The 19799-nt window shown below is 46.5% G+C and overlaps 1 protein-coding gene across 1 annotated transcript in view; it reads right to left on the bottom strand.

Moving 5' to 3' along the window:
* KMT2A (lysine methyltransferase 2A) overlaps positions 1-19799 on the bottom strand; it is a 1466550-nt gene that overhangs the window by 867107 nt on the left and 579644 nt on the right. Inside the window, exon 10 of the mRNA XM_085645838.1 lies at positions 5364-5477. Coding sequence (XP_085501964.1) covers positions 5364-5477 — 114 coding nt within the window. The remainder of the gene's footprint in view (positions 1-5363; positions 5478-19799) is intronic.

The raw sequence follows: 19799 nt of genomic DNA, 5'->3' as shown, positions 1-19799 counted from the left end.
ATCCACCAATTCCCTATCCACCAAACTCTAAATAATCCCTAAATACTTTTCATCTTTGTGAAAAAGTTCTCTTCATATCAGATATTTACATTTTTAACACTGTGCGAAGTAATTTTTGCCATTATTTGGCTTTAATACTGCATCTCATTGAACTATCCCTGGCGATCTGTACGTGTGCTGTAAAAAATATTATAGAAATCACATTAAACACACTAAATAAAAAGTTTAATATACTTGTCTTGGTTGCACCGCTTTAGAAGTTATTATTTACAATCTGTAAATACCTTCCATGTAACAGGTTTTTAATTCTTTAGATCGATTTTTCCACAAGTGGATGGGGATAGCACCATTCATTTATTTAGAGCGTTTTATATAGCGCTGGAAATGACCCAGGGGGGTATCAGAGCGCTTTACAGGCAAAGACACAGGCAAAAGAACAATAGACAATAGTCAAGGTCGAAATGGTGAGCATAGCTTATATATAATAGACAACGAGGGAGTCAGGATTACAGTAGTTTGTGTAGGGGAAAATAGGATAAAGGCAGAAAGGAGTCCTGTGGTGGGCTAGGTGTTGAAATCCATGACGTGGAAGTGTTGGTTGAGGAGATAATCCTTTAATTGTCTTTTGAACCTCAAAAACAAGGGTTTGGTCCTGATATGCACTGGCGGGAATTCCAGATCCTGGGTGCATTGACCAAAAAGGAGCATGTGAGGGCTTTTCGCGTTTTTTTAGAGGGATGAGAAGCAGGGTGTTGGTGCGTCTAAGATTTCTTGTCTAGCCTGCCTTTGAGAGTTTGGACGCAAGGTAAGCTGGTATCCCGGTGTGGAGGATATTGAGGGTGAGGCAGGCCGTTTTGAAGCAGCAATGGGTTTCGACTGGGAGCCATTTGAGATTTTGTAGGAAGGGGCGATGAGGTTGTATCTTTTCGCTCTGGTGATCATCCTTGCTGCTGCATTTAGTGCAGCTCTTAGGGGGGCAAGGTGCAATTTAGCAGAGCTAGTGAGGCTGGTGATCCCGTAGTCTGATCAAGACAGTACCATTGCTTAGGTAGAGGTTTTTAGATAGTTCGGCGGAATTTGTGTAGGAGTTTCAGGTTGTAGAATGCACTCTTCACTGTATTCTGTATGTGTTGACACATGCAAACACAAGGAGATGGACGTGGCGCTGAAACTTTTCAGACACTCACCCCCCAGCTACAGATCTGGGTTGAGTCCATCATCGTTCTTTAGCTCACTTAGCCATCCCAGTTCAGACCCAACCATATGCAAACCAGTCTTGCCCCTGTTCCTCATGGGAACGGTCTAGCCCTAACTGCCAAACAAGATCTTCCATGGATTGGAAACAAGCATTCTGGGACCAGTTTCGGGGTAACACCCCTCATCAGCCAGGCTAGCTTATCTCCTTGTGATTGCTTTGCGTTGACACATGCTCAGGTTTGGGACGAACTTAGGTTTGGCACGAGGGAGGTCCCTAAAGAGTTGACTGATTCGGAGAACGCCAGTTTGCAGTTGAAAGCGTCGATCAAATTTATACATTCCTGGGTCTGGGGGGGCGGGGGGACCTTTTATTGTTGGGATTAGGAGTTCTGTCTTGTCTTGGTTAAGTTTCAGGTGGTTGCGCAAGGGCCAGTTTTTAACTTTTCTGAGAGTGGAGTTAAGTCATTGTATATGTTCTAGTGAGGACATTTCTAGGTAGATCTGTGTGTTGTCCGCATACAGGTGGTAAAGAATGTTTTCCTGTTTGAGAATGGTGATGAGGAGTTCCATGTATATATTAAAGAGTGTAGGTGAAAGGAATGAGCCTTGTGGGACACCCCTGGATATGGTGAACATGTCAGAGGTGGAATTGTTGATTTTTATTAGTTGGTATCGGTTATGGAGATAGGCGGTGAACCATATCAGGACCAGGCCATCGACTTTGATCTGCTTATGGAGGGATTCAAGAAGCAGCTTGTGCCCGACCTCGTAGAAGGCTGCTATAGGTCTAGGAGGATGAGTAGGCAGCATCTATCAATGTCCAGCGAGTGTCTGTATGTCATCCATTAGGTTTAGTACAGCTGTCTCAGTGCTAAATGCTTTTCTAAAGTCTAATTGTAGTGAGTCAAGAAGCTCGTGGGAGTCAATGTGCTGGTTGAGTTGGGGGAGGATGCATTATTCAAGTATTTTAGCCAGAAAGGGTAGGTTGGAGATGGGTCTGAAGTTGAGGTCGTCTGGGTCAGCACCTGGCTTCTTTAGCAAGGGACTGACTTGTCCTAGTTTGAGGCAGTCAAGCATCCGTCCATTAGTCAGGGAGCTGTTTATTATTTTGGTCAAGAGGGGTGCTAGGGCATGGTTCAGGTTTTTGCCAAGGAGGGCGGATGAGGATCTGCAAGGTGAGAGGAGGGTTTGGAATTTGCAATCAACTTAGAGAAGAAATACACCACTTGTGAGTTGAGCGGGGTCCTGGGTTTGGTTTCTATCCAGAGGGTTCAGGGTGGATGGCCCCCTTCAGTGAGTTCGGCGAGATCAGAGGTGCATTTGTTTCCTCCATTCGAAAGAGAGGGATTTTGAAGGACATTAGAGTGTGGTGTTCCAAGAAGAGTTTGATCATTTTGATTTTCACATTGAAGGCTTGAGGCTGCAGGCGTCGTCTAGAGGTTTGAAGCAGGTCAGGGGTCGCCGGATCTCCGGTCAGGATCGCCGGGGTGACCTCCTTGTGGTGTTTTTCCACTCAAGCTCGGGCCGGGTTCGGCTGGTGTAGAGTGGGCTGGATTTGCGGTCTCTGTCTGGCACCAGAAGCAGCAGTTTAAACACGTCCGGTGTTCACGGGAGAAACAGTCTGGAAAGTGAAGGCAGGCAGGTCCTCCGGGGTTTGTGAGGTTGCTGGCTGCTGGACACGCCAGGATTTCGCAGGAGCAGGTTCGAGGGGAGACAGGCCTGTAGGGCTGGGGCCAAGTCAGTGGGCGTCGTTCTCTTGTTAGCTCTGCACGGCTCTTCGTCCTTCTTTTCTTCTTGTAGGTAGGCTGGTAATGCTTTCTTAGTTCAGGGCTGCCCCCTAAATACTGTATTTAGGGGGCGTTTTAGGGGTCTTGAGGTCAGTAGCCAATGGGCTACTGACCTTAGGGTGACTACACCCTTGGTGTGCTCACCCCACGAAGGGGAGTGAGCACAATCCCCATTCTAGATTGGGGAGTGCCTGCCATCTGCAAAATGGCGAGCACTGGAGAGTGGGCTAAAGGCTTTATTTCTGGGCTCAGGGAGCGTAGGCTCCCACCCTAGGGGTCCAGAAACATGTCTCGTGGTGGCAGGCTGGTGTGTACCAATCAGGGAACCCACCAGAGGCTGGTCGTTTTTCATCTCTGAGATGCCCTCTGTGTGGATTTTTCATTAAATCCCACACTGGCATCAGTGTGGGTTTAATGTGCTGGGAAGTTTGATACCAAACTTCTCAGTTTTCAGTGTAGCCATTATGGTGCTGTGGAGTTCATAATGACAAGCTCCCAGCACCATATCCTCTTAATGGCAGCACGGCACTTACAATGCTTGAGAATGGACTTAGACACTGTAGGGGTACAGGGCTTGTGCACATGTACCCTCACCACTGGCATAGGGCACCCAGCTAGAGGGGTGACTGATCTATGCCAGGGCAGTGGGTTGTAGGCATGGCACACAGGGATCGGTGCCATGTTGATTCTTTACTTTGTTCTGCACCAAAAAACGCAGCCTGCAAAGTGTGTGTGTGTGTATGTGTGTGTAAAGGTACAGGGCCTCTAAGGGTGGCACAATAAGTGCTGCAGCCCTTAGAGGTCTTCCCTGGTCACAGTGCCCTAGGTACCTGCGGTACCATTTACCAGGGGATGACCTGTGGCCAGAGATGCCAATTGGGATAGTTTGGGGGAAAGAACACTGGCCCTGGGAACCCAATTGGCAGGGACCCAGGGCAAACCAAGAAAAAGTACATCTGTAGTCTGGCAAAAAGTGGGGGGGTTACTGCAACGGAAACCCACTTACGTACATTTCTGCATTGAGGTCTCTGTTGAACCAGGATCTTGAGGTTGTCTCTGGTGTTTTTTCAGTTAACGTGGAGCTTGTCGGTCCAGGATGAAAGACATTGTTGACTTATAGTGGAAAGTAAGCTTGTCTGTTGAGAGGTTGACTATTATGGAGGAGAGTTGGGACATCATTTTAATTTATAGATCCTCCACTGGACTCCGACTTACTAATAGGATTTCTGAGTGCAGAAGAGGGGTATTATATAGATAGTCCAGAGGCCACAGTATGGGTATTTAAATAAGAGCATGTGTCCAATGGGGCAACGAAGATTCCCTTCTTGGAAACTACCCAGCTGGTCTGTGCTAGGGCCTCTGAAAGAGGGTGAAAGGAATTAGTTGTCAAATCACTGTTCACAAGGGTTTAAAGGAAAGCAATGAAACCTGTGACAGTACTTTGCCCTCACTTACCCCCAGAATTATGTTTTAGAAAAATCCATGATCTTTTTAAAAATGTTTTCACTAGCAAAGGAGTGTCATCAGTAAACGGTGGAGCTCCCACAGACCCCAGAAATTTTCCTCCTAGGGTGGTTCCCTCATACAGCCAGTAACAGGGCAACAGGAAAGTTTCAGGACCTTGCCTATATTTTAGCTAAGCGGGACATAGCCAGGAACTGGAAGGCGCCGGGCGGGCCGAGACTTACTACCTGGAGGAAAGAGCTCAAAAGATGGGCGGGGGCGGAAGGGAGACTGCTACTCCGGGAAGCCAGCAACGGAATAGGCAAGCTGGAGAAAGTCAGAGCCTGGGAGGCTCTCGTAGGGGAACTAGTGGCAGTGAGGGAAACACCCCGAGGGTGGCACCACCGGGCCCGGGCAACGAGCAAGAGGAGCAACCAGCCCCACACACCTGAGAGAAACAGCGAGACTAGTCGCTTATTAGGGACCTAGAACCCGACCACCTCTTCGCATAAACCTTCCACATTTCACTTAATAGCAAGCAACTCAAGGGGGAGGGGGGATCGTTTTGTTGGAAAAGGGTTATGGATGAAGGCACATCAATGACTGAACCGAGATACGTACAATTGTATGCATTGTATGCACTGTTAATGTATAAATGGCAATAAAATATGGTTAAAAAAAAGAAGAAAAACAAATAAGTAAACGGTGGAGCTTGTAACCTGAAGGGCAACCCATGAAACAGAAACCATGTCTTAGTGATATAAAAATGGAATGAAAAACCCTTCCTTAACTTTTCTAAATCACAGCAAGGTAATCTTAATGTCTTCCATAAACTGCACCGAATGAGGAAGCATTGGTACTACTACAGTATCTACAACACAAACACCAGTAATTCACATTCCCCATGTCCCAGAACTTGATATTAAGAAAACTTACCTCCACTTTCCCGCTGCTGGCACACAGGAAGCACACCACTCTAGGAGTTATAGGCACTGAAGTTAGGACACTCAATCCACCCATTTCCCATACATTTTCCACCTCACAGTTCTCCTGCAAAGCAGAAAGAAGACAGACAAGGAACTGTCACAAAGTATTATTCAAAGCACAAGGACAGTGTAAAGCAAAGCAAGACCTCTTGCTACAGGAGGTGTGTGGAGCACAATATACTTTTTGACTGCTGTCAAGGAACTATGAAATTACAAAACATCTGATTATGAACAAAACCCTCTAGATATGCTTCGGGAAAACTAGATAGACTAAATTGCCTCCAGCTGGTAAATCTTACCAGTTGAGCACATAGCGACAACCACAAAATATTTCACAATCCTATTTCACAATCCAACTATCATAAACTAAACAGCTTCCATCCATAGCAAACAAATACTTTAACCAGAAGTTAAACAGTACTGAATGTGTGTTCCATGGAACAGTAAGAGACTAAGGAAATGGTAAGTCAGGCCTCAACTAATCTACTAGCCCACTTGCGATGGCGAGTCAGATTTCATTAGGGCGAGCTATATTTAAAGCCTGCACGTCCTTTCTGGCAATCTGACAAACAGGTGTTTTGTTCACTCACAAAGTGAAGGTGCATTAAATATGCCTTTAAATCTTGATTTCATTTGGTCATATTTGTTCTGTGTTTAGAGTCAGAGGTCAAAAGTCAGTTTACATCTAGAATTACTTTTCTTTCCCTTACTGCAAAGTTTGAGGATTTGGTAAAGTGAACTGTAAGACAAACATGTTGTGCACAAAGTGTGAAATGAAAGGCTGGAGGATTTCATGTTTTATTCTAACACATTTAAATAGCTAAAAGGTGAACTGTACAAACATTTCAAAATAATTGTCAGTAATTATGAAAACCCTTGATTTGCAATTCTGTGTAGTAAAAAAAATATTTTACCAGAAGGAAAATAAATCGGACCACTTTACATAGTGATGTGTGTAGGAAGCTGGATCTGTATACCTCGGGTGAGGTTGAGCTCCTCAACCATGTTCTCTATGTCAAATGTTATTTTTTCACTAACAGTTGGGTTCATGTTAAGAGACATTCTAAGAATTATAACTCCTCTTACCCCTAACTACGGTGACTTTTTATTTTTCTAAAACAAAATTCTAAATGGACTTCACCAAGGCCCTAAGAAGACTTTTAGTAATTAGGAAAAATTTGTCAATTCAAAAAAATTCAGAATTCTGAAGACAATTTAGGAGTTCTGCTGTGTGATCAGGTGTTGACCAAGTCAGTACAACAAAAAGAAGAGTTGTAGACCCCCATCGCTGATCCATCAATGTAGGAAGCTGGCTCTGTATTTACTATACCAAAGTGAGTAATAGTGCGCACAGAGTCCAGTGGATCCACAAAGGCTTACAGAGGTTAAATTAGATAATACCTTATTCTCTATTTGTGGTAGTGTGGGCGAGCAGTAAGGCTTTATCAGAGGGTAGTGTTAAGCATTTATTGTACACACTCAAAAAAGAAATGATTTCACACGCTCAATTATTTGTTTTATTTTATTTTATTTTGAGAACCAAGCCAGACTTGGTGCAGGTAAGTAACAATAATACTTTTCTAATAATTGTAGGAAGCTGGCTCTGTATATACTATACCAAAGTGAGGTATAGTGTGCACAGAGTCCAGTGGAACCCAAAAGGTAGGCAGAGGTAAAGTAGATAGCACCTCAATACCCTCAATTTGTGGTAGTGTGGTCGAGCAGTAAGGCTTTATCAGAGGAAAGTGTTAAGAGTTTGTTGTACACACTCAGTCAGCAAACAAATTCACACACTCAAAAACTGAACTTCAGACCAATTGTTTTTGTATAAATATATCCTTCTAGTTAATTTATTTGCCAAACCAAGAAAGCCAGGTACAGGTAAGCAATACATACTTTACAGTAGTGATTCTGTGTGTAAACAATTTGGATTGCAAATGTAAATGTACTTTGATTTGATTACAGAAATGTTACTGTTAATGCAATGCTTTTCAGAATACAGTACATTTACTTTGTATAAGATTTTTAGTAAATTATCAAGTGAGTTACTTTTCGTACACAGTGCAGTATACCTGGATACTGCATTGGGACAATTCCTGTAAACAGGTAAGAAAAAATGTTTTGGTCATTTAGTAACAGGATTTCTTAGATTTTCAAACTCCACACTACAAAACTTTTCAGAGAAAAACAGTCAATGTTATTCTATAGAGGAAAATAGTGTTATCGGTTCAAAGGTAAGTACTTTGTTGTGAGAGTTGTTATTCTGGGGTTAGACTCAGGGGTTCCCCAGGGTCAAGGATGCACTCTTGTTACACCATCAACAGCACTAGGGTGGCTGGGTGCAGAGTGCTGAGGCCCATCATTCTTCTTGTAGAATCTTGTCTGAGGAAGCAGGGTTCAGGGGTGCCCCAGAATACTTTATTTAGGGGTGTTACAGGTAGGTAAAAGGTTGGGACCAATGGGTCCCGTCCCTGGGGGAGGGGGGCATAAGCCTTTCCCTAGTTGGCTGGGTGCCCTCATCTGCAAGATGGCGGTGACAGAGTTGTGCTGCACCTTGCCTCTTCCACCTGAGGGGTGGGGTTGGCAGAGGTGGCAAGTCTTTGAAGCTTCCCCTTCGTGGACCCTGCCCATCCAGGGGGAGGACGCTTGGCACCTCATCCCAGGATGTGTATTGTTTCAGGCCGCTGAGAGCAGCAAGCTCTTGATCCAGGGGTCAAGAAACATGTGTAGTGGTGGCAGCTGAAAGCAGCCATTCAGCCTGGATAGAAGTCATAGGTCGTTTTTCAGGAGGCATCTCTAAGATGCCCTCTGTATGCATTTTTCATTAAATCCAACAATGGCATCAGTGTGGGTTTAATGTGCTGAGAAGTTTGATACCAAACTTGTCAGTTTTCAGTGTAGCCATTATGGTGCTGTGGAGTTCGTAATGACAAACTCCCAGCACCATATACTCTTAATGGCAGCACTGCACTTACAATGTCTAAGAATTGACTTAGACACTGTAGGGGTACAGGGCTGTCATGGTTCATCACCTCTGTGCATTATAATAAGTGCATGTATTCCTTGGCATGCTTTACACATTACTGATATGTTAAAGATTGTATGATTATTTCTCTAAACAAATTATGCTTTGCAAAAGCATTTCTCAGTATGTAACAGGTTAAGTCCATCTTACACATGCAATTAGTTTTATAGCATAGTGTATTGTTTTTGTCTTATTAATCTCTTCATTTTTATGTGTATATTCTGGAAAGTTAAAGAAGAGTAATCTGGAAAGTTCCAAAAGAGTATTCTGGAAAGTTCCAGGGGAGTCCTGAAGAGTCCCCACACTATTGGGTGAGGTCTTAGCCTATAAAAGAAGACTGCAGTTGTGAAAATGTGCTTGTGATTGAGGAACTTCTCCGAGGCTGGTGCATTGATTTGGGACAGCAGGTGTTTTCACTACGCGATTGTTCTTTCCTTCGTGCGGGCTTCCTGAAGTGAAGAGTTAATTGCGGTGTCTCTGAAAACTGCAGGTTTGATTTATCTAAGCTCCAGGAATCAGGTAGGAGATTTGCCTTTGCTCTATTTTTCCAGCATTGGCTTATTTAAGGAAAAGACATGGCTCACTCGTAAATGAGCGGCAAATTTTGGTTCATGGAAGAATATGCAAGTAATTAAGCAGCTTGTTTTCCAGATATTTTCTCCGCAATAGTGCAACAGTGCTTAATTAAGGTTAAAGACATTACAAGAGATATAATGTTTTAAGCACATTCCGAAGGTCATCATTTTTACAGTCTTTGAAGGTTTAACGCACAAGTTACTTACTTGTGTAACGATATATCTGTAAGAGACATTAGTTAGTGATAGATTACTTACCTTAGAATATCCCCAGGAGTCAGACTGGATCCGGAAAGTTTTCGTCAGCAGTACCCTTGCGCGTCGGTAGGCGTCGTCGTGCGGCTCCGCGTACGTCGCTGGCGTCGTAGTCGCCGAGATGACGTCATCGAAGCTACTTAGATGCGCCCATGTGTGCGGACGTCAGTTTTGTACACAACTTTTCCGCGCCAGGAACACAGAGCCATGTCAGAGAGCAACTACTGGTGCAATAGAACTAGGGCCCTGAAAGGGATGACCGGAACCCTAGAGAACAGTTCGCAGAACGGGGAGGATGGGCGGGTGGTAAGGAATCCATCACTAACTAATGGCTCTTACAGATATATCGTTACACAAGTATGTAACTTGTGCATCTGAAAGAGACACGTTAGTGATAGATTCCTTACCTTAGAATACATACCCAAGCAATACCAACATCCGTGGCTGGTCTGCGAAGTGAAATCACACCAGAAAGTCATGGAGAACCGACCAGCCAAAGAAGCCGTCTCTCCGGACTTGACTGTCAAGGCAACAGTGCTTAGTGAAAGTATGCAGTGAGGCCCACGTAGTTGCATGACAGATATCTTGCAGAGGGACACCACGTCCAAATGCTGTAATAGCTGCTGTCGCCCTGGTAGAATGGGCACGCAGCCCAACCAGAGTTTCCTTTCTTGCCAAAGAGTAACAGGCTTTAATGCACAAGACGACCCATCGGGCGATAGTCCGCTTGTGCACAGCCCGACCTTTCTTGGCACCCACGTAGCCAACAAAGAGCTGCTCATCCACCCGGAACTGCTGTGTGCGGTTGAGATAGAATGAAAGCGCACATTTTGGGTCCAGACAGTGGAGCCTCTCGCTCTCTCTTGAGGGATGCGGAAAGAAAGTGGGCAAAGTGACAGTCTGCCCAAGATGAACGGTAGTGACTACTTTCGGTAGAAAGGAAGGACGTGGTCTAAGCACAACCTTGTCCGGATGAATCGCCAGGAGAGGAGGTTTACATGAAAGAGCCTGAAGCTCACTCACCTGCCTGGCGGAGGTGATTGCTACAAGGAAGAACGTTTTTAAAGTTAGTAACCTCAAAGGACAGTTATGAAGAGGCTCAAAGGGAGCGCACATCAAGTATGTGAGAACCAGGTTCAAGTCCCACTGAGGCATCACAAAAGGAATAGGAGGGAAAAGGTGAGCAATGCCTTTGAGAAATCTATTGACAACAGGGGACTTGAAAAGAGAGGGCTGATCAGGCAGCCTGAGAAAGGCTGAAAGAGCAGAAAGGTAGCCCTTGATAGTGTCCAGAGCAGAGCCCTGCTGGGCCAAAGAGAGAAGGAACAATGGGACCTCAGAAAGAGGGGCAGAAAGGGGATCTACAGCTTTCGCTGCGCAACATGCCACAAACATGTTCCACCGACAGGCGTATACAGTTTTAGTTGAGGGATGCCTGGCTGCCAGAATCACATTACAGACTTCAGGAGGCAAATCAAATGGAATCAACTGTCACCGCTCAATCTCCACGCAAGGAGGTGGAGGCTGGACAGGTTCGGGTGGAGGACCGTCCCCTGGTGCTTCGACAGGAGATCCTCCCAAAGAGGCAGTCGGATTGGGGGATCCACGCTCATACTGAGTAGCTCGGGAAACCAAACCCTTCAAGCCCAGTCCGGTGCCACAAGAATAACTTGGGCTCGGTCGCGCCTGATCTTCAGTACTCTGGGTAGAAGAGGTATAGGCGGAACGGAGTACAAGAGACCGCAACTCCACTCGAGATGAAAAGCGCCTTCGAGCGAGTGCCGCCTTGGAAATTCCAACGAGCAGAACTGCTGACATTGCGCGTTTTATTCGGTGGCGAATAGATCTAACCAAGGTTCTCCCCACTGCTGAAAGAGACCTTGCGCCACGTCTGAGTGTAGACGCTATTCGTGATCCAACATGCACCTGCGGCTGAGGTGGTCCGCCCTGGCGTTCAGAGAACCTGCGAAGTGTTGAACCACCAAGGAAATGCCTTGACGTTCCAGCCATGTCCAGAGACGCAGAGTCTCCTGACATAGGGTCCACGAACTCACCCCGCCTTGCTTGTTGCAGCACCACATGGCCGGTGTTGTCCGTCAACACCTGCACTACACTCCCCTTGACAGAGGGAAGGAATGCTTTCAGTGCAAGTAGGATTGCCCTGAGCTCCAAAAGGTTGATATGGAGCTTGGACTCCGCTGGAGACCAGAGGCCTCTGATCTCCGCCTCTCCCATGTGGCCACCCCATCCCAGGAGCGACGCATCCGTCACCACTGTGTGCTACGGTTGGGGAAGGGAGAGGGATCTGCCACTGACCCAACGCTGGTCCGTGAGCCACCACTGCAAGTCCTGTGCAATGCCCTCCGAGATCTGGACGTAGACGGACAGGTTTCCCCAATGCTGCGTCCATTGGAACTTCAGGTCCCACTGCAGAGTCTGCATATGCCACCTAGCATGATTGATCAGCAGGATGCAGGAGGTCATGAGGCCCAGCAGTCTCAGGGTCTTCTTAACCAAAACCCAGGACCAGGGTTGAAAGATCGGAATCATAGCCCGTTGTGAGAAAGTGCCATCTTTCTTGCATTGTATGCCCCCACCTTTTGCTGAATTGCTGATGTACTTTGACTGGGTGTGTCCTGGGCTCCTGCCATTCAGGCCTGTGTTCATTCCCTAAAACTGCATTGAAGCCTAAACCCAATTGGCATCTCTGGCCACATGTTAGCCCCTGGTAAATGGTACCATAGGTACCCAGGGCACTGTGACCAGAAAAGGCCCCTAAGGGCTGCAGCACTTATTGTGCCACCCTTAGAGGCACTGTACCCTGACACACACACATTGCCTTTGCAGGCTGAGTGTCTTGGTGCAGAACAAAACAGAGTCGACATGGCACACATGGCATACCACCCCTCTCATTGAACACATCCCTGTGTGCCATGCCCACAAACACACTGCCCTGGCATACCTCAGTCACCCCTCTAGCTGGGTGTACTATGCCAGTGGTGTGGGTACAGGTGCATGAGCCCTGTACCCCTACAGTACCCAGGTCCATTCCTGGGCACTGTAAGTGCAGTGCTGCCATTAAGAGTAAATGGTGCTGGGAGGTTGTCATCACGAACTCCACAGCACCAGGATGGCTTCACTAAAGACTGAGAAGTTTGGTATCAAACTTCTCAGTACATTAAACCCACACTGATGCCAGTGTGGGATTTAATGTAAAATGCACGACAGAGGGCATCTTATAGATGCCCCCTGAAACTAACCAAAAACCAACGTCCTGACTGAGAGGCTGCCACCCAGCAGACATGTTGCTGGACCCCTGGGTAGAGAGCCATCCGCTCTCGTGGGTCTACAACAATGCACATCCTCGGCGAGTGGAGGAAAGTGGCTCTGTATATACTGTTCCCAAATAGGTACAGTGTGTACAGAGTCCACAGTCCCCAGAGGTTTGGCAGAGACTAAAGTTAGATATAACCTTACAGTGTAAAGCATTTGTTGCACACAATCAGCCAGCAAATGGTCTCACAAACTCAAGAACTGAACTCTAGGCCAATGGTTTTTGTATAAAAATAGGTAGTTGTTTTATTTTAGAACAACAATAGGTATCAAAATATACTTTCTCAGGTTGAAATGCTTTAGATAAATACTTTTCAATAGGCAATAGACTTTTTAATATAATACTTACAGTGGTTGCAATAGGCAACACAATTTCAAACACAATAATACGTTGAGCTCAAGGGGAAATTCATGTTAAATGCAATTAGTTACTTTAAGGATTACTTTTCTAACTCCAGGACTGGATCCTTGATTCAGTCCTGGGACAGTTCCTCGAAACAGGTGAGTAAATACGTTTTAGTTACTGTTGTGATTTTTAAGCAATATTTTGATATTTTAAAAGTTGACACTAAGAAACTTTTTCTAATAGAATCATAAATGTTATCCTATGGGATGAAATTCACTTAGCAGGTAAGTGGGGTTATTGTTACTTTTTCTAGTTCAGTGTTGGATCCTGGATCCAGCACTAGTGTACCACCTGTAAGCAGTTGAGAGAATGAGTTTAGGTTATACCGGCGATTTTTAACGAATATTTGTAAGTTTGCAAAATCGACACTTAAAAGAAATTTCACAGAAAAACAGTCAATGTTTTCCTATGGAAGAAAATTCAAGTTACAGGTAAAGTATGCTCTCGTTACTTTTGTAATCCAGTGCTGGGCTCCTAGGTTCAGCACTGGGACATCTATCTAATACAGGTAAGTAATTACGTTTTCACAGTTGGTGCGATTTTTAAAGAATATTTGTAGTTTGCAAAAATCGACACTTAGAAGAAATTTCACAGAAAAACAGTCAATGGTTTCCTATGGAAGAAAATTCAAGTTACAGGTAAAGTATGCTCTCGTTACTTTTGTAATCCAGTGCTGGGCTCCTAGGTTCAGCACTGGGACATCTATCTAATACAGGTAAGTAATTACGTTTTCACAGTTGGTGCGATTTTTAAAGAATATTTGTAGTTTGCAAAAATCGACACTTAGAAGAAATTTCACAGAAAAACAGTCAATGGTTTCCTATGGCCGCAAATTGAGTTAGCGGTAAGTATGGTTGTAATTACTTTTCAGGGTCAGTGCTGGCCAACAAGATCCAGCACTGGGATCTCTCCTGATAGCAGGCGAGTATTTAAGTTTTTGTTACGGTTGATTTTAGGTGAATATTTTAAAGTTTAGGAACTTCACTCTTAAAAGAATTTTCAAGTGAAACCAGTCAATTTTACCCTATGGAAGAAAAGTGAGTTATCAGTTTTGGGTAAGTACTCGACTGGCAGAGTTAAGGTTCTGGGCATAGACTCGGGGGTCTCCCAGGGTCAGGTAAGTAGAGTTGTTACACTCTCAGCGGCACTGGGGCAGCCGGGTGCAGAGTGAATTAGGCCCAATGTTATCCTATGGGAGGCAGGGGGCCTGTGGTTGGTGGCTGCTAACTAGCAGGCCACGCGGTTGTGGGAGCTGGGCTCCTGGTCACTTGCTAAGGGCAAATGGGGAAGTAGGTTAGAGTAGAAGTTGCACTGCCAGGGCCACTCGGGCGGCTGGGTGCAGGGTGATTTTCAGCCGTCGGGCGCACAATAGACTGCAATGGAGAAGCTCAAGATCGAAACAAAGGCTGCAAGCTCGGGGACGATGATTTTTCAGGTGCGACCACCACTTCGAGAGGTAAGTTGGGTAGTTGGAGGATAGATAGGCACCCAAGAGTGGGGCACAGGGGGCCGCAGGGCGCCGGGTGCAGGGGTGCCTTTAGGCGTCGGGAAATCTTACCCTCTGCTGGTCGCGGTTGGAGGGGTCCGTGGTTCTGAGGCTGCAGGAGTCGTCAGGAGCGTCGAGGTGGGTCCTTGGGTGCTGGATTCGGGGTCACAGTCGCCTGGGGGGACGTCCTCGTGGTCTTGGTCCACTCCGGTACAGGCCAGGCTTGGCGGGTGCAGAGTGTGCAGGGTTCTCGGTTCCTGGCTGATGCCAGGGGTCAGTTACTTGCTTTGAGCAGTACCACTGCTCGTGAGAGTCCCAGTTGCTCAGAGTCACAAGGTAGCAAGGTCCTCCGGGGTTTGTGAGGTTGCTGGCCACTGGAGATGCCGGGGATTAGCAGGAGAAGGCTCGAGGGTCGACAGGCTGGTAGGGATGGGGCCAAAGCAGTTGGTGTCTTCCTCTTGTTAGCAGCTGCACGGCGGGTCTTCTTGATCTTCTTTGCTGCTTCGCAATCTGGATCTAAGGAAGGAAGGTTCAGGGTGCCCCTAAATACTGAATTTAGGGGTGCTGCAGGTAGGTAAAGGGCAGGGACCAATGGGTCCCTGCCCTGGGGTGAGTACACCCCCTATCCTGCCACTCTCCTGTGGGAGAGGGGGGGGGGGGGCAGTAGCCTAGTCCTGATTGGGCAGGGCTTCCCATCTTCAAGATGGCGAGAGCCCGGATATGTGGTTCACCTTGCCTCCCCCACCTGAGGGGTTGGCAGAGGCTGGCACATCCCCTTTCCTTCCTTGGGGTTTCTGACCAGTCTTCCCGCCAGAGTGGCGGTTTAGAACAGGTAGGGGCCAGTTGCTGAGTACAGAAAGTGGCCTGGAGAAGATCACAAAGGCGGCATGCCTTTGAAGCTTCCCCTGCCCATCCTGGAGGAGGAGACCTAGCACCTCACCAAGTATGTGCATTGTTGCAGGCCCAGGAGTGCGGATGGCTCTCTACCCAGGGGTCCAGCAACATGTCTGCTGTGTGGCAGCCTAGGCAGCCCCTCAGACAAGACGTGGATTGTAGGTTAGGTTCTGGGGGTATATCCAAGATGCCCTGTGTCGTGCATTGTACATTAAATCCAGCACTGGCATCAGTGCGGGTTTAATGTGCTAAGAAGTAGGATACCAAACTTCTCAGTCTTTAGTGGAGCCATCACGGTGCTGTGGAGTTCGTGTTGACGATCTCCCAGCACCGTATACTCTTAAATGGCAGCACTGCACTTACAGTGCCCAGGAATGGACCTAGGTACTGTAGGGGCACAGGGCTCATGCACCTGTACCCACACCACTGGCATAGGGCACCCAGCTAGAGGGGTGGCTGATGTATGCCAGGGCAGTGTGTGTTTTGGGCACGGCACACAGGGATGTGTGTAGTGTGCACTGTTCCGGATGAACATTAAGTTATAAACCTCAATCTTTAGCAATTTTCTTATAACAAAACGAATAAACCAAAGTTTTACACATGTGTTTGTTATTGCACAGTTTCACATGAACATAACATGTTAATTCAAATCAACATCTTTTTTACAATAACCATGTCGCCTTGATGGTTCTTGAAACATAACGTAATTGTAAATGAGAACACATTATCTTATGTATTCCAAATTATTGTGATGCAATACAAAATGTATTCTTGTATGACATTTCACATAATAACATTTCTCATATTGCTCATTGCGTAGCTAACAGTAAGCCCAATGCATTTCGGGACTCAGAGGTCCCTTCTTCAGGGGACAATTTCTGTGAATGAGAAATGTACACAACATATTTATTACTCCAGATGTAGTAGTTTACGTGAACAATAATAACAAGAAGTTAAAAAGTAGAGTCCCTTGTCCAAAAATGACATGCGTTTTAACCAGTAGGTGATACTGTGGGGCACGTTGGAAGAACAGTGCGAGTTAAAATTCCATGCCATTGTACTTATCGTGATCATATTATATGACAAAATGAAAAGGAATTATGTTAGTGGATTGTGGTGTTATGTAAAACAAAACGAAAAAATAAAAAATAATAATTAGGTCAAAAAAATAGCGGATGCTAAATGTTCGTACCTGTGAGGCAGTGGTATATCTCTAAGTAAGCCTACAGTGAGCGGTTCGGAGACAATAAAAACCTGTGGGAAAATTGAAATGCGCATTGGTGCCGTTGCTACGAATTAACTGACTGCGTGTTTTCACAGTATCCGATATTGCCCTATCATTATGGGCAGGGCTTTGTACATAGTGAAGAGTCCCATTGTGTTAATCTTACTCATTGAACCAGTTAAATACGAGTAAGTGAATGGACAAATAAATGCACACTCACGAAGGTGCCGGTAGCGATTAATTAATCTGATCGGGGCTTCCTGGATTCGTCCTGAGTTCTGGGGATGTCTTTAAGCACTCACGAGTAACGGATCTGTTTGCAAAAAAATTGCATAAGGTACCATACTAAACGAATAAATGCGTACTAAATGGAAGAGAATAAATTCTTACCGTCTACGGAAGAAGAAACTGAGTGCAACTGCGTGCTGATATTTGCTTCTCGAGAAATGCTGTGTGTGCAAGCAGCGGTTTAAAACATATCCGTCTGCGTCGTTACGAACTAGAGATGGGACTGTGCCGGTACGCTAACTAGTAGTGTACGTGGTGAAAGTTATGGGAAATGTAGTTTATTGTGTTTATTAGATAAATAAGCGTGATAGATGGTGAAATATAACATGAATGATGTATCGAATAAAGCGTTAGATGCGTGCTAAATGAAAAATCAATGGAAGTAAACGTGAATGTTAGCGGTGGTACAGTGCTTGAAGAACAAGTTACTTACCTTCGGTAACGATGTATCTGTAAGAAACATTAGTTAGTTAGATTCCTCACCTTAGAATATCCCCAGGCGTCAGGCTGGATCCGGAAAGATTTTTCGTCAGCAATACCCCTTGCGCGTCGCTAGGCGTCGTCTGCGGCTCCGCGTCCGTCGTTGGCGTCGTGCGCCAGAATGACGAAGTACTTAGATGCCGCCCTCGCGTGCTGACGTCAGTTCTTGTACATAGCTTTCGGCGCCAGGAACGCAGAGCCATGCAAGAGACCGACACTGGTGCAAAAAAATCTAGGGCCCTGAAAAGGATAATCTTAACCCTAGATGTCAGTTCGCAGAACGGGGAGGATGGGTGGCTCGGTGAGGAATATAACTAACTAATGTTTCTTACAGATACATCGTTACCGACGGTAAGTAACTTGTTCATCTGAAAGAAACACGTTAGTTAGATTCCTCACCTTAGAATAGATACCCCATCAATCTGCGAATCAAGATCTTACCAGAAAGTCCTGGAGAACAGAACGGCCAAAGAAGCCGTCTCTCCGGACTTGGCTGTCCAGACAATAGTGCTTGGCAAACGTGTGCAGTGAATCCCACGTCGCCGCCTGACAGATGTCCCGCAAGGGAACTCCCCGGCCCAGGGCAGTAGTAGCCGCTGTGGCCCGGGTGGAATGGGCCCTCAACCCAACCGGAGGGTCCTTTTTTGCCAAGGAGTAACAAAGTTTAATACACAACACGACCCACCGCGAGATGGTCCGTTTGTGTACCGCTTTCCCCTTAGCTCCTACGTATCCAACAAAAAGTTGGTCATCCACCCGGAACTGCTTGGTGCGGTCCAAATAAAAGGACAGCGCCCGTTTTGGGTCCAGACGGTGGAGCCTCTCTTCCTCTTTTGAAGGAGGCGGAAAGAAGGTGGGCAACGTGACAGATTGCCCGAGGTGAAATGGGGTCACCACTTTCGGTAGAAAAGAAGGACGAGGCCGGAGGACAACCTTGTCCGGATGAACAGAAAGAAAGGGAGGCTTAGATGACAGAGCCTGGAGCTCACTCACCCGTCTAGCCAAGGTGATAGCTACCAGGAAAGCAGTTTTCAGGGTCAGAAGACGAATGGGACAATTGTGAAGAGGCTCAAAAGGAGCGCACATCAGAAAGGTATGCTGTATTATGTTTCAGTCTTTTTTTTTTTTTTTTCCTTTTTGGTTTCTTTTTCTTCTCATGTACCCAGTGTAAAATGAAATATATGATTAATTGCTGTGCTTTTTATGAAAAATAAAAAATATATTTAAATAAAAAAAGAAAGGTCAGAACAAGATTCAAGTCCCACTGAGGCATTACGAAGGGGAAAGGAGGAAACATGTGAGTAATGCCTTTGAGAAAACGGGAAACAACAGGGGATTTGAAAAGAGAAGGCTGATCAGGAAGCCGTAAGAAGGCAGAGATTGCAGCAAGATAACCTTTCAAGGTGCCCAGAGCAGAGCCCTGCTGGGCCAAAGAAAGAAAAAAGAGGAGAACCTCAGAAAGAGGGGCGGAAAGGGGATCCACAGCCATTGCTGTGCACCATGCCACAAATTTGTTCCACCAGTAGGCGTATAACGTCTTTGTGGAGTTACGCCTGGCTGCCAGAATGACATCACAGACTTCAGGAGGCAAGTCAAATGGCATCAACTGCCGCTGCTCAATCTCCAAGCATGGAGGTGGAGGCTGGACAGGTTCAGGTGGAGGACTGTCCCCTGCTTCTGCGACAGAAGGTCCTCCTGAAGAGGCAGGCATATCGGAGGATCGATTGACATACTGAGTAGCTCGGATACCAGAACATTCGTGCCCAATCCGGAGCCACTAAGATAACTTGGGCCCGGTCGCGCCTGATCTTCTTCAGCACTCTGGGCAGAAGTGGTTTAGGCGGAAAGGCGTACAACAGACCGCAACTCCACTTGCGACGAAAAGCATCTCCGAGCGAGTGCTGCCTTGGAAATTCCAACGCGCAGAACTGCTGACATTGCGCGTTCTCTTCGGTGGCGAATAGATCTAACCAAGGCTCTCCCCACTGCAGAAAGAGACCTTACGCCACGTCCGAGTTCAGACGCCATTCGTGATCCATCATGCACCGGCGGCTGAGTTCGTCTGCTCTGGCGTTCAGAGAGCCCACCAGATGTTGGACAACCAGGGTGATGCCTTGGTGTTCCAGCCAGGTCCAGAGGCGCAGAGCCTCCTGACAAAGGGTCCACGACCCCACCCCGCCTTGTTTGTTGCAATACCACATGGCGGTGGTGTTGTCCGTGAACACCTGCACGACACTTCCCCGGACAGAGGGAAGGAAGGCTTTCAGTGCAAGCCGGATCGCTCTCAGCTCCAAAAGGTGGATATGGAGGTGAGTCTCCGCCGGAGACCACAGTCCTCTGATCTCCGCCTCTCCCATGTGGCCCCCCAATCCCAGGAAGGACGCGTCCGTCACTACTACGTGCTCCGGTTGGGGTAGGG

This window comes from Triturus cristatus, chromosome 3_1 (genome assembly GCF_964204655.1).
Source record: "Triturus cristatus chromosome 3_1, aTriCri1.1, whole genome shotgun sequence".
NCBI lineage: Eukaryota > Metazoa > Chordata > Amphibia > Caudata > Salamandridae > Triturus > Triturus cristatus.
The sequence above is the reverse complement of the archived record's forward strand: the minus strand, read 5'-3'. Positions and strand labels throughout refer to the sequence as shown.